The sequence below is a fragment of the Erythrolamprus reginae genome, chromosome 1 (genome assembly GCF_031021105.1).
Source record: "Erythrolamprus reginae isolate rEryReg1 chromosome 1, rEryReg1.hap1, whole genome shotgun sequence".
NCBI lineage: Eukaryota > Metazoa > Chordata > Lepidosauria > Squamata > Dipsadidae > Erythrolamprus > Erythrolamprus reginae.
In genome coordinates, this window is record NC_091950.1 from 164,637,375 (window position 1) to 164,651,330 (window position 13,956).

Genomic DNA, 13,956 nt, shown 5'->3' on the forward strand with positions numbered 1-13,956 from the left:
AAGAATGTCAGGAATAATGTTATTGAATGCTGAACTAAAGTCTATAACGAGGACCCTTGTGTATGTCTTTGGAGATCCAAGATGTTGTAGGATGTAGTGCAGAGCCCTATTAACAGCATCATCTGTTGATCTATTTGCTCAATATGCAAATTACAGGGGGGGGGGTCTAACAGAGGTTCCGTGATGGTTTTCAAGTGGGACAGCACTAACACTAACTACACTGCTAAAAAGTGTAACAATAAATATTGATGAATGTTAATAAATCAGAATTGATTTAAAATAAAGATTATCTTCAACTGCAAAGTAATGCCAAATGTCTTGTAAATGTTAAACAAAAAATAAATCCTATCAAAGAAATACTGTGGTAGCAAACCATGGACACACTATAGAAGAGTTTAGTATAGAAATAAAACTATAGGTGCCATGCTACTTTTTCATCCAGTAAACACTTATGATAAGGTGCTCTATATCCTCAGAGTAGTCAGAAGTGAAATTGTGATTGACAACTTACATAGCAATTGCTGTGCTAATGATCATTTTTCCTCCAAGAAACAGAGTTCACAGACAATTATATAGCACATAAAACCAAGACATTACATTTGCTCTTACCTCAAATTGATAGAATGTTAATTTGTATTAGTTTATGAAATTCTACATTAGTGTGATTTGCACATTGGTAGTATTTCCACATCAAACCTAATCATAAGAGGCAGTTAGTACATTTTGTACAGAAACTATTAGCTATCCCACCCAACCAGCATCACTAATGCTCATTGTTTACTTAAGCATGCTATCCAACAAAAGGTAAATGATAGGACTAGATGTCCCATATTAGGAACAGTGATTTATGTATCCCAAATTAATGGTTAGACGAAAATAAAGAAGATAAAGGAGTGCAAATATAGACTTTACAAAATACAGACTTTTCAAAATTTTATATTATACTTCAGATCATATTTGGAACATATCCAAATCCATGGATTTCATGCAAAAGGCCGCTCACCTCAAACTGGGGTAAACTCATTGTCTGTCCAGTGGTCCAGTTGGGACATAGCACAAAAGAAGTTCTCATAAAGCTACCATTATCATTTAGGTCAAATGCCGGAAGTAAATTTCTAAGTGAAGCCAATGCAGAACAGGCTAATTCTAGGGCAATAGACACAGAATCCATGTAGTTTCTTAAGGAATATTACTTAACAAAATCAGAACTCTACATCTCACCTGAACAGCAATATAAAGTCCAGGAACATTGAAGGATTCAAACATGATTTCAGCAGTATATTCCCTGTTTTCTGGAGTATTTAGAGGAGGTTCAGTCTGTGAAGAAAACCACAACTATTCAGCTCAATTTAATCTACTTTCCATAGACCATGCAATATTTTTAGCTGAATAATTACACTTCATTTTACTTGTTTTGATAGCTTTATGGGATCTAATATATCCAACAGCACAGATGAACTGATTTCTTATCAAAAAGAACTATAGATTCTCTCTCTACTATATTGTGCTTGAGTTGAGTTGAGACATTTTTTAAACTTTCTAAGTATGCTTATTTTCCCCCCACAAAAAGACAACAGTGCCTGCAAATACAGAACATTGTTGTCCCATTATTCCCAGACATTACCTTCTCAAATAACAGAAGAACTCTGTTAAGGAACTCTACATACAAATTCAAAACCTTGTTAATGTCAGCGAGTGATTTAATAGTGAGACAATATCTTACATAATTTCATGAACATTTATCTTAAAAATCAAGACTGCTCCTGAAGAATTCTTTAGTGAGCTAAATGAGGTCAGCAATTTTAGAATATTCTTTCATATATTACAATTGTGTATTTTATTATAATAGCCTTACAGTCATTAAATACTAAGTAAGCTCTGACTTTCTTCTCTTATATGGCTTTAGAGACTACAAATATTATTTCAAGATTTTAAAGCTATAAAATGCAGAAGCATTTTAGAGAAGTACTTTAGGTTGGTTTATTGTCATAATAATTGCTATAATTATAGATATGGAAGAGAACAATTGGGCTATTGAATCCAACTCTCTCCTAAATGGAAAGAATCCAAATTCTCTGATTAAAGAAGGAATCCATCCTTGACAAATTACCTACCAAACTTCTGCTTCAATAGATCCATCAAAGGGAGGCTCTCTGAACTGTGTTTGTTAAAAATTATGCTTATAAACATCTTAATAATAGATACCTTTAGAAACAGTTTAGCCAAATAATTATTTTCCCCAAAGAATTATTCACTTTGTATCTGTTTTATAAGCTTGTTTTTTATGTATTCTCAGTGTTATAGCAATAAGACATACCATCTTCCCCTGAAAATAAAGACCACATCTTATTTTCTTTTGACCCCACAAAAAAGGGCTAGGGCTTTTTTTGAGTGGGTCTAATTATTGACTCACCTCGCACTGACAGCCCCACCCAGCAGGAGACAGCTGTCAGCCCATTTCTTCTGCAGCCGTTTGCTGCTGCTTACACGCATCTTCCCTGACCTCCGTTTCACCGACTTCAGGAAAGCCCTCTGCAGCTGAGAAACGGGTTCCGGATTGACATGTGTCAAACCAGCTCTGGATTGACACATGTGTCATGTACTGGCTTCCATTTTGCCTTCAGATGCTTTCTGGAAAGCCCTCTGCAGCTGATTTTCAGCTTATGCAGAGGCTCTGGGAGGGCATTTTAGGCTTCCAGAGGGCCTCTAGAAGAATGGGAAAGAGCATTTCTGCCTTCTCCACGCACAAGGAAGTCTCTGGAGCCTGGGAAAGGTGAAAGAAGGGCCTAACGGGCCCAAAAGAAGTTGCAAAACAGGCTGTTTCTGGCCTACAGAGGGACTGGGGGGGCAGGAGAGGCAATTTTTCCCCTCCCCAGGAATTGAACTATGAGTGTGGGCACTCACAATAGTGTGTGTGCACATGCTTTCAGCACCCGAGGGAAAAAACGTTCGCCATCACTGCTCTAGGCTATGCGCAGTTTGCCTGCAATACTGCATTCTAGCCATTGCGTCACCAGGGCTTAAGCTTTGAGCCAGACAACTACCTTATTTTATTTTGCTATACTGCATTTTTAAAATTTTTATTCAATGTAATTTTCATTATATACCATATTGTTGTGCTGTACTATATACCAGAGATATTACTTTTCAGCTTTTACTCAATTGTCTACTACATTTGTTTTTACAAATTGAAGGATTTGTTCTACTTTGAGTAATTCTGAGTCACCAATATTTCAAATCGGATTTTATACTCACCAAAAGAAAATAATGGTCTTCAGGTTCTGCTCTTAAATATTTAAAGATAACTTGTTCCATAAATCTCTCCATCAAGTCCCAATCTTCAACTATGCCATGGCGAATGGGCCACTGTTTAAAATGTGAATGTTGTTAAAAAAATACTAAATTTAAATTTATGGTAGCATCACATAAATAGGAATAAATATAGAAGGCGGCCTTTAACTTTGCTCTAGCTTATTTGTACAATATACAGTTTATATTTTTACATGGTACTGCTTTTTTAAAAATTAAATCAATTATAATAACTTGTTTTAAAATATGCTGGTAAACATATTAAAACTTTATCTTAATCTGAAATATTAACATACTGCTGTTTATAATAAATTATATGATACAGTAAATAAAACATTAATTTGTATGAGGGAAATTAAGCTCAAATTACAATCTTTCTTTCTTTGCTTAAAAGAGAGAATGCCACTTTTTATTTTAAATACCTTTGTTGCATATGTGGGTTTTTCTATTGCTTCATCCCCGATAAAGAAGTCTAAGTCATCCACACCTTTCATAACCCTTCTTTGTGCCTGATCGACAACTTTGGCCGATTCCTTAATGGCAATACCTTTATTACAGAAGACAAGAGCAAATTACAGATAGAATTATAACCTTAATTTTTAATAAAACATTTATTCTTCTACAAAAACATATACTCGGAAGGATATTACTGTTGATATGTTTACCCAGTTTTCTAGAAAAAATAAATTTCAAATACAAGTCAACCCTCTGTTTAAAGCATCACTAGAATTTGGTTGGGAGGGGTATTAATGCAAATGTACGTTAAATCTGAGTGCTATTTTTTAAACCACAAAAAAAGTGTGAGCTCATAGATATTGGTAGTGTATTAACTGTTTGCCTGGATCAAGCAGAGTTGAGAGATAATAGCATTCTGCACAGAAGTACTGGAATCAGTAATACAGACAAATCTTAATAGTAATGGACTTTAAGAGATGAAGCCAAAGCACAAATCTGTTTTTCTGTATTAAACATTCAAACTGTAATTTAACTATCTCTGATTCAATAAAAAGGGCTTAAATATAATGTGCTTCAGATATATAAATGAAGTAGGAATTATCATTTTTAATTCCAGGCACAAGGCCTGGCCAGAAACATAGCCTCATGACATTTATATAATACAAGTTATTTTTTAATAAATTCTTGGAATATTGTTTCATGGAGCTTTCTTCTTATTTCTTAACTACTTTTTGTATAGCAAATATTTATTATTCAGGCTGTTTGTCAAAATGTTCACTTTACATTCTAAATATGCATAAAATGCATACTTGTAAATCAAAAACTACTGAAGCAGTTTTTAGAAAAGAGATAACTGAGAATTGGCAACCTGATGGTATAATCAATTGATCACTATAACCAAACAAAACTTTCATCTTTAACCCAGAGCATTAACATTCTTCATTAAAAGATATAAATAATAAATAATATTCTGAATGGACAGAGAATAGAAATAACAATATATTAACATATATTATTAAATAACAATATCTTAATAGAAATAGTAATAAAATGACAGAAATAATCTAATTATCACAACACTTGATAAGTGATAAATCTATGGAAGGACAGACTGCCTGAATAAATTATAAACCCTTCCTCCCCCTTCCTCCCTTGCTCTTCATCAATGCTCAAATACAGTATCAGATTTTTTTCCTCAATGCACTATTAGTGGCACTTGTCTATTTGTCTGATTCTAGATTACAGAAATAACAAACTATCATATATAAAATATAAAATCTGGCTACTAAATCATGCAAGTTCTTCGGCTAGTTAAAATATTAAAAAAGAAAAATGGCACTGAAAAAAGCAACACATCTGACACTGAACTGAAAATTATATCTAGATAAATTTTAAAAAAGGTTACCATGGTGTTTAAAGACAGGAATTATTCCTGCAATATAAAATGACTGCCTTGGATTTATGCTGCTTGAGAATTTTAAAACGCCCTGAAACAAATACATTTTAAGTACTTTTAATGATTAAGTCATTACTCTAACCTCTTAAACACAATTACTGTATTTTTCGGAGTACAAGACGCATTAGAGTATAAGACGTATAAGAGTACAGTAGTACCTCTAGATACAAGCTGCTCTATATACGAGCATTTCGAGATACGAGCTAGGAGGGGAGAGATATTTCTGTTCTACTTACGAGCTCAAATTCGGGATACCAGCCGAGGCCAAGTCTCGCTCTGGGCTGTGCCCCCTCACCGCCTGTCCCTGTCAGCAGCCCAGCTACCTTCACCCGCCCGGACAACCGCCAGAGGGGCTCCTCCGGAGGGACGCACGGGGAAGGGCTTGAACCGCCCCCTTCTCCTTTCCCCGTGGGAGCGCCGCACCTCTTGTCATGCCGGGCGGCCCACCTGGAACGCCAGCAATGCCACCGGGCTGATTGCTGAGCGGGGGCGGGGCGTGGGAGGAGGCAGAGGCGCCGCCGCACCGGCCCCCTCAGGCCGCTCCGCCCGGCACAGCCCGGAGCGAGACTTGGCCTCTGCCGCAGCTGCTGCCCGTCTGCTTCTCTCTCCCTCCTTCCTCGCGGTGCTTGGCAAACGGAGAGGCGGTCACCTCACCTGCCGCCCCGCTTCCCTCCCTCCCTCCGCAGACCGAGACAAAACAAACAGAAAGGAGGCGCGGAGCGGGGGGAGCCGCCTGGCAGACCGCCTTTGTGTTTTTGGCTGGGGGGGGGAGCAGGATGACCTTCCTGACTGCATGGCATCCTGCATGCAGGATGACATGCATGGCAAAGGGGCGGGGAGGATTGGGAGGCTCAAGCCTCCTTCGGTGGTGGCAGCCGGTTTCTCATTTTTGGGCTTGCACGCATTAATCACTTTTCCATTGATTCCTATGGGAAACAATGTTTCGTCATACGAGCTTTTCAACTTACGAGCCTCCTTCCCGCACCAATTAAATTCGTAAGTCGAGGTATTACTGTATAAGGTATTCATCTGGCTAGCATTCTTAGTCTGTTCAGCTTCAGCACATCATTTTATTCCCTGGTTAGGGCTAAAAAAGCCCTTTTCAAAGGGAGTAGGAATGAAAACAAGCCTGCAAAGACTTAGGGCTGGGGGGGAAAGCTTCGAAAAAGCTACATTTTCAGTCTCTTTTAGGGAAGAAAAGATGTGACTTATACTCCAAAAAACATGGTAATGAAAATGTAAAGAAAGCTTATTAAAGTAAATAAAATATACAAAATACCATATATATCATTGATGACATTACAATCTATAAATGTTCAGTGTGGTGAATAAAAATTAATTAGCATTTTCAATCACATTATGAAAAATTATTGAAAATGTGACAATAGCAAAGAAAATAGGCTACAACATAAATTTTTTAAAAAATATTTTAAAAACTTTAAAATTTCTTGTTAATTAATGTGTTGTTTCTGCAGTAAAAGATACATCCTTCTGTAGGGTAAAATAAAGTAAAATATTCCCAAATGCAGCTTTATCTGATGATGATTGCATATAGTCATACTGACTCACAAGCAATATGGAAATGATTTGTTACTGCCTTTTTCCAGTGTATTTCTTTCCAACATATTGGAAGGGGAAAACCCCTTGAATGAAATCCCATATCAACTTAGTCCAAATATGTTTATATTTAATAAAATGAGTACAAGTATAAGTGGATTTGAACTTGCCACTTGCTGTGCTATGTATGCAAGGCATTTAAGACACTTATGATAAATGATATGGTTAGTAAAATGTTACAATGAGTCATGGAGACAAAAGGGCCATAGAACAAAGCTCTCTGCCCACTTCAAGTATTCAAATTAAAGCATCACAATAAATGGCTCACTAGACACTGCAGGATCTGCCTCAAAATAGTGCAAGAACCCTTAGCCCATAAACTTTTTTTGTCCAAATATGCTTTTTCATCATTTCAGAGTTTGATATGATGGGTGGCTATATAAATGTTTAAAAAATAAGTCAACAGGCTCAAACTAAACCCCGACAAGACTGAGTGGCTGTGGGTGTTGCCTCCAAAGAACTGTTCCATCTGTCCATCCTTGGTTCTGGGGGGGAATATTAACCCCCTCAGAATGGGTCCGCAATCTGGGAATCGTCCTAAATCCACAGCTGAAATTGGAACATCATCTTCTGGCTGTGGCTAGGAGGACTTTTGCAGATTCGTCTTCTGCACCAGTTGCGGCCCTATTTAAATCAGGAGTCTCTCCTTACAGTCGCTCATGCTCTTACCACTTCACGGCTTGATTATTGTAACGCTCTCTACATGGTCTACTTTTAAAAACCATTCAGAGACTACAATTAATCCAGAATGCAGCCGCACGAGCTGTTGTGGGTGTGCGTAGGTACGCCCACATCATACCGATACTCCGCGCGCTGCACTGGCTTCCAATCAGTCTCCGGATGCAATTTAAGATGTTGATTATCACCTATAAGCTCTACGTGGCTTAGGGCCTGACTATTTATGGGACCGTCTTCTGATGCATACCTCCCAGCAATCAATTAGGGCCCAAAGGGTCAGCCTACTCTGGGTCCCATCAACTAGACAATGTAGGTTGGCGGGACCATGTGGGAGGGCCTTCTCTGTGGCGGCTCTGACTCTATGGAACCAACTGCTCCCGGATGGCATTTAGAAAGGGAAAATCGGGAAAGATTTCACAGATTAACGGATATGCAGACAAGGCAAAGCAAAGCAGCAATTTAATACCAGCTGATTCCCACAGTAAAATAATGCTGTTACTAATCCAGAATAGCTAAGCACCAAAAAAGGAAGAGGGAATGATAAAATCCTAGATCAATATTAAGAGTCAAGATTGCAAGTCTCCTGACAATTGATAAAACTTTCTCATTTAATCATCTTTTCTTCTAATCGCAGCTGCTTCTATTTATTAGTCAGTGAATTGTCCTGCTCCAGCAAGATTCAACTAATCATTCAATCAGTGCCAAAGTACCAGAAAAGATAAAAAAATTCTAATAGATAATTAATTTTGCTCTATGTCCTAATCAGACTAACTTTAGCTAAAAGACATATTTTGATAAAATAGCAAAAGGGAGCCTAAATGAACTCAGTATTAATTCCATTACATATTTTTCGGGTTTTTTCATTAGCTAAATAATACAATGATCAAAATGTTCACACTGGTGAAATATGATTGACTCCTTATAAATTCATACATTATGTAAATTCTAAGTGTATCTAGTAATCTGAAAAACATTTGAAGTGGTTTCAAAAAAATCTATCATTTAAACCCTCATTTAAATGGAATTTCAAAAGTATAAATATTCTTAAAACTGTGAGCTAAATTAAGTGACAATGCAGTTACCGGTACATCCTTTAATAACACAACAGTGTACCCCAAACACTTACATGAAGGAATGATGAACTGTGGCTCTGTATTACCAGCATATCCCAGTTTAGTATACCTGTAAGATAAAGCAACATAAACAAACAACTTTAAAAATGATCAGCAAAACTACAGTATTTACAAATCAGTCACATAATCAAATACTGAAGTACAAAAATATTAATCAGAGACACATTCTCCTCACTGAGAGTCATTAAGCTAAGTCTTTCAGGCTATACATAAAAGGTAGTGCCGATGCCAATTTACTTATGTCAAAACAAGGCCCATAAGAAGTGTGAAGTCAGTCAGCCCAAGATAATATTTTTGTTCCAAGTACAATCCTAAAATATACTTGAACAGATACAGAAATAATATAATACAATATCTTGTATTGATTAATTCTCTGACCATAACAAAAAACCTATTAAAATAGAGAAAATAGTAGGGCATATTCATAATAAACTGTCACCCTTCCCGTCAATCCCAATCTCTTCTAAACAGTCTACTCTTTTCAAAATGGTCTTTGATATAAAAATGCTATCTTACTAGGGATATGCAGGTTAATTTCCTACTAGTTTGCATCCAAGTAAGGTATGTCTTAACAGCTAGTACATCATTTATAGTCGTTCTTTAAACAGAATTGTATGGAATAGGCGTTGATTGCTTACCTGAACGCCTCTTCTCGTACGGTGAGTGGGTACAGCAGTCACATGGGTTGCTCCTGTCCAATCCGTTGGAACTGAGCCTAGTATTAAAAAAGAGTGCTGGATCCGCCCCTTCCCCAGAATTCGCGAATCCATAGACTAGGCCCAGTAGTGAAGCTCTATAATGTTCAACTGTCATGTGTTATAAGAAAATAGAATAGAAGGTAAAGAAGACCACACAAAGGGAGGGAAGTGACTGCTGTACCCACTCACCGTACGAGAAGAGGCGTTCAGGTAAGCAATCAACGCCTATTCTCCGTACTGAAGGAGTGGGTCCAGCAGTCACATGGGACATACCCAAGAGATAGGTCCCTAGGGTGGGAGTACATAGCTATCGTGAGAGATAACGGATTGGAGTACTCTTCTGCCGAAGGCAGCGTCCGCTGATGCGTACGAATCGTTGATGAAGGAATTTGGCGAGGCCCAAGTGGCTGCTTTGCAGACTCCTTCCAACGGAGCCTGAGTCGCCCAAGCGGCAGATGTGGCAGCACTTCTGGTGGAATGCGCTGTAATATTCCTTGGAATGGAAAGGGAAGCTGTCTCGTAGGCCTTAGAGATGGTCCCTCTGATCCAACGACCTATTACTGTAGAAGACACTCTGGATCCCAAGGATCTGGGATGGTAGGCTATGAAGAGTGCTTCAGACCTCCGGATGGATCCTGTGCGTTGGATATAAACCTTTAGCGCTCTAGTGAGAACCAGAGTGTGCCATCTAGTTGCCAGGGGATGCTCTCGTTGGAGGCAGATGGAAGGTAATATGATATCCTGAGATCTGTGGGACATGGAACTGACCTTTGGTAGAAAGGTGGGGTCCAGTCGCAGAACCACCTTGTCCTGGTGAAACTGACAAAGGTCCTGTCTGATAGAAAGGGCTGCCAACTCAGATATGCGTCGGGCGGATGTAATCGCCACCAGGAATGCTACCTTGAAGGATAGGTACCTGAGGGACGCAGAGTTCAGGGGTTCGTAAGGTGCCTGAGTAAGAGGATGGAGAACCCGTGGCAAGTCCCAGGTGAGATATCTGTGGATCTTAGAAGGCCTGAAGTTGGCCACTCCTCTTAGAAATTCTTGGATTTCTGGAAGGGAGCGGAGGGGCTGCCTGCGAGGCCCCGCCAAGACGGAAGAGATGGCGGCCAGGTGTCGGCGGATGGTGCTGGTAGAGAGGCCTTGGTGGGAGCCTTTCATGAGGAAGGTGATTATCCTGTGGGTGGGAAGACACAGGGGAGATAAGCCCTTCTGCAAGCACCAATGATGGAATTTGGACCAAGTATGGTCGTAGATCCGGTTGGTAGACCCTCTTCTAGACTTCAGGATGATTTCCACTGTGTCCGGGTCATACCCTCGCAGGTCTAAGTCCCTCCGGATAATAACCAGGCGGTGAGGTGAAACCACTCTGGGTCTGGATGGAAGGAGGCCCCCTGTCGCGACCTATCCTCCGAAAACGGGGAGTCGCCAGGGGTCCTGGACGGACATTGTTGGAGGTCCGCGAACCAGGGCCTGCGAGGCCAGTGAGGGGCAATCAGAGTTACTCGGGCCTTCTCCAGGAGGATTTTGTTGATCACGTCTGGCAGAATTGGAATTGGAGGAAAGGCATACAATAGACCTGGAGGCCAAGGGCTCCTGAGGGCAGTGATTGCCTCTGCTCCCGGAGACGGGAACCTGGAGATGAAGTGAGGGAGCTGGGCATTGGCTTTGGTCGCCAATAGATCCAGCACTGAATGGCCGAACCTGAGGCAGACTTGGTGGAACAGTAACTGATGGAGATTCCACTCGCCTGGATCTATGGTCGCTCGCGAGAGCCAGTCCGCTTGGACGTTGAGGCTCCCCGAGATGTGGTCGGCTAGAAGCGACTGGAGATTCTTCTCTGCCCAAAGGCCTAACTTCAGGGCCTCCCTCCTGAGGGCCTAGGCTCCTGTGCCTCCCTGTCTGCAAATATGGCTTTTGGTGGCTATATTGTCGGTGAAAATCAGCACATGCTGGTTGGAGATGTGAAATTGGAATTGTTTTAGAGCTAGAGACACGGCTCTTAATTCTAATCAATTGATGGGCCTGGAAGCCTCCTCCAGTGCCCATGTGCCCTGAGCTAAAAGACCCTGGGCGTGGGCTCCCCAGCCCGAGAGGCTGGCATCTGTGGTGACTACAACTGGTCGGGGCACTGGAAGGGAGATCCCTTGTCTAGGGCTGGAGAAGTCCACCACTTGAGGGATCTGCGAACCGTCGGTGGAATGGCGACGATTCGAGTTGCTGTGGCCCGATCTCTGGGAGGTAATAGAAGCCACTGTAGTTCCCTGGCGTGAAGACAGGCCCAGGGGACAATACCAATAGATGACACCATTTTACCCAAAGGGAAGATAGGGTGGCAATGGAGGTAGATTGCTGGGGCAGGATGCGAGCAATGAGATCCAAAAGGCTGCGTTTTCTCTCAGTGGAGAGGAAAACCTGGGATAACTCAGAATTAATGATAGTTCCCAGATGCAGAATGGAAGTGGATGGATCAAGGTGGCTCCTTTTAAGATTTATGGAGAAACCATGATTCTGTAGAACCGACATGGTAAAAGAGAGGTCTGCCGCCACCCAGTTCTGGAATTTCCATGAATTAAAAAGTCATCTAAATAACATAAAATATGAATGGGAGAAGCCCGGATATGAGCCGCCAAGGATCCCAAGAGTTTAGTGAAGACTCTGGGAGCTGAGTAGAGCCCAAATGGCATGGCCTTACACTGAAAATGCCTGCCTTGAAAGGCAAAGCGCAGAAATTTCCTATGGACCTTGACAATGGGGATATGGAGGAAGGCCTCCGTGAGATCCAGAGACACCATAAAGTCTCCCAGATGTAGAGCTGCTAAAAAAAGGAAGATAAGTAATGCATTTTGAAATCCTATATTTTATAAACCGGTTCAATTTTTTTAGATCTAAGATGGCTCTCCAGCCTCCAAAGGTCTTAGGGACCATGAAGAGGATGGGAGAAGTCTAAACCTCTCTGGAGAGAGGGGACCGGTTGAAAAGCTCCAATAGTCAACAAAAGAGAAATAGCCTCCTCCATTCGGATACGAGATGGAGGGGAACTGGGAGAAGGACACGAAATAAAACGGTTAGGGGGAGGTGAAATGAACTCTAACCTTAGGCTCCTTTCCACAGTGTCAATGACCCAGGGGTCCTTACAAGAACGGTGCCAGGCGGAAGAGAAACAGGCTAGGCGACCGCCTATGGGAAAGGAGGAAACTTACCCTCTGGCTCTTTTGGAAGCCCTGGTAGAAGAGGATCCTCTCTGATAACGGGAACCTCTGCCCCTGGTGGTTCTAGATTGGGATCGAACCGAGGAGAAAACTGACCTGGACTCCTTTGAAATGCGAAGCTCTGATCCTGTAGACGCCCTGTGCGCCGAAAGGGCTACGGTTTAGGGACCTTCTAGGTGGTAGGTCCCAAGACCTTTTTCTTGTCTGTGGTCTCTGTAAGGAGAGGGTCCAGAAGGTCTCCGAAGAGGAGGTCACGTTTCAGCGGACCCATGGCTAACTGCCACTTCTGTCTTACTCCCGCCTGCCAAGGGCGGAGCCATAGACGTCTTCTGGCCGTTGTGGAGGCTGCTACTGACCTGGCTGCAAATCTGGAAGATTGGAGGGTAGCATCTGCTACATATTGGGCAGCTGCGAAGATTTTGTTGAAATCCTGTTGGCCCCGTAAGTCATCTGGAGGCAGGTGTGGTTGGAGCTGACGAAGTCACAAGAGCATAGCTCTGGAAAGGAAGGATGCCGCAGCAGCACTCTTAAAGGCCCATGAGTCTGCAAGAAGACTCCTTTTGAGCATTGCTCAAGTCGTTTGTCCTCTGGCCGGAGGACCTCCTCTGCTTCGCCAGGCATGGCGGCAGTCGAGTGGAGGGTCTTCACTGGTTCATCTGGCTTGGGACATGTTAGGAGTTCCTCATAGACGGAGGAGAGCTTGTAGAGCTTCTAGTCCTTGGGAGTGGGAGTAAAGCCAGCAGTTGGGTGGTCCCACTGTTTACGCAAGGCATCCTTAAACAACTTGGGCATAGGACTTACCTCATTGTCTTCCTGTTCTTTCATGAAAAAAAAAAAAGGAAAGATTATCCTCCGGAGGATCTGAGGAAGAAGTAGCCTGTTTTTCTTGCCCGGCTAGCCCCGTGGATACTCTAGCCTTAAGCAGGAGAGATTTGAAAAGCTGCGAAGGAAAGATAGCAGCTGGGGCTGGAATCTTAATCTGAGATTCCTCATCTTCCGACAGACGCTGAAATGGGTCATCATCCTCTTCTGCATCCACGTCCTCATCCTCTTCCTGAGAGGAGTCAGAGACCTCCATGGCTGGGGCTCTGTAGGAAGGAGAAGAACTCACGGGACGGGAGGAGCGTGGAGAGGGGTGAGACAGAGAAGGCACATTGAAAGATGAGAGTTTAGCGTCAATGGTGTTAGTCAGAATAGTCAAGATAGACTGAAAACTCCGGTGGCAAGGAAGAAATATCAGCCGGAAAGGCCGGAGGATCCCTGAGGGCCTGAGCAGGTTCTGGCTGGGAGGAATCCTCGGTAATATCTGGCTCCTCTGGACCTAAACCCCATAGGTTAGGTTGGGGTGGATTTAGGTTTGGCTCATCCAGGGATAGCACAGGAACCCCAGAAAGAGG

General features: G+C 41.9%; 1 protein-coding gene across 2 annotated transcripts in view; it reads right to left on the reverse strand.

Moving 5' to 3' along the window:
• The window catches only part of ACTR3 (actin related protein 3), a 44,210-nt gene that overhangs the window by 12,222 nt on the left and 18,032 nt on the right, over nt 1-13,956 (reverse strand). For both annotated transcript variants that reach the window (XM_070731036.1, XM_070731040.1), the window contains exons 2-5: nt 8,643-8,698; nt 3,732-3,856; nt 3,256-3,366; nt 1,222-1,317 (exon numbers count right to left, since the gene is read on the reverse strand). In XM_070731036.1, coding sequence (XP_070587137.1) covers nt 1,222-1,317; nt 3,256-3,366; nt 3,732-3,856; nt 8,643-8,698 — 388 coding nt within the window. The remainder of the gene's footprint in view (nt 1-1,221; nt 1,318-3,255; nt 3,367-3,731; nt 3,857-8,642; nt 8,699-13,956) is intronic.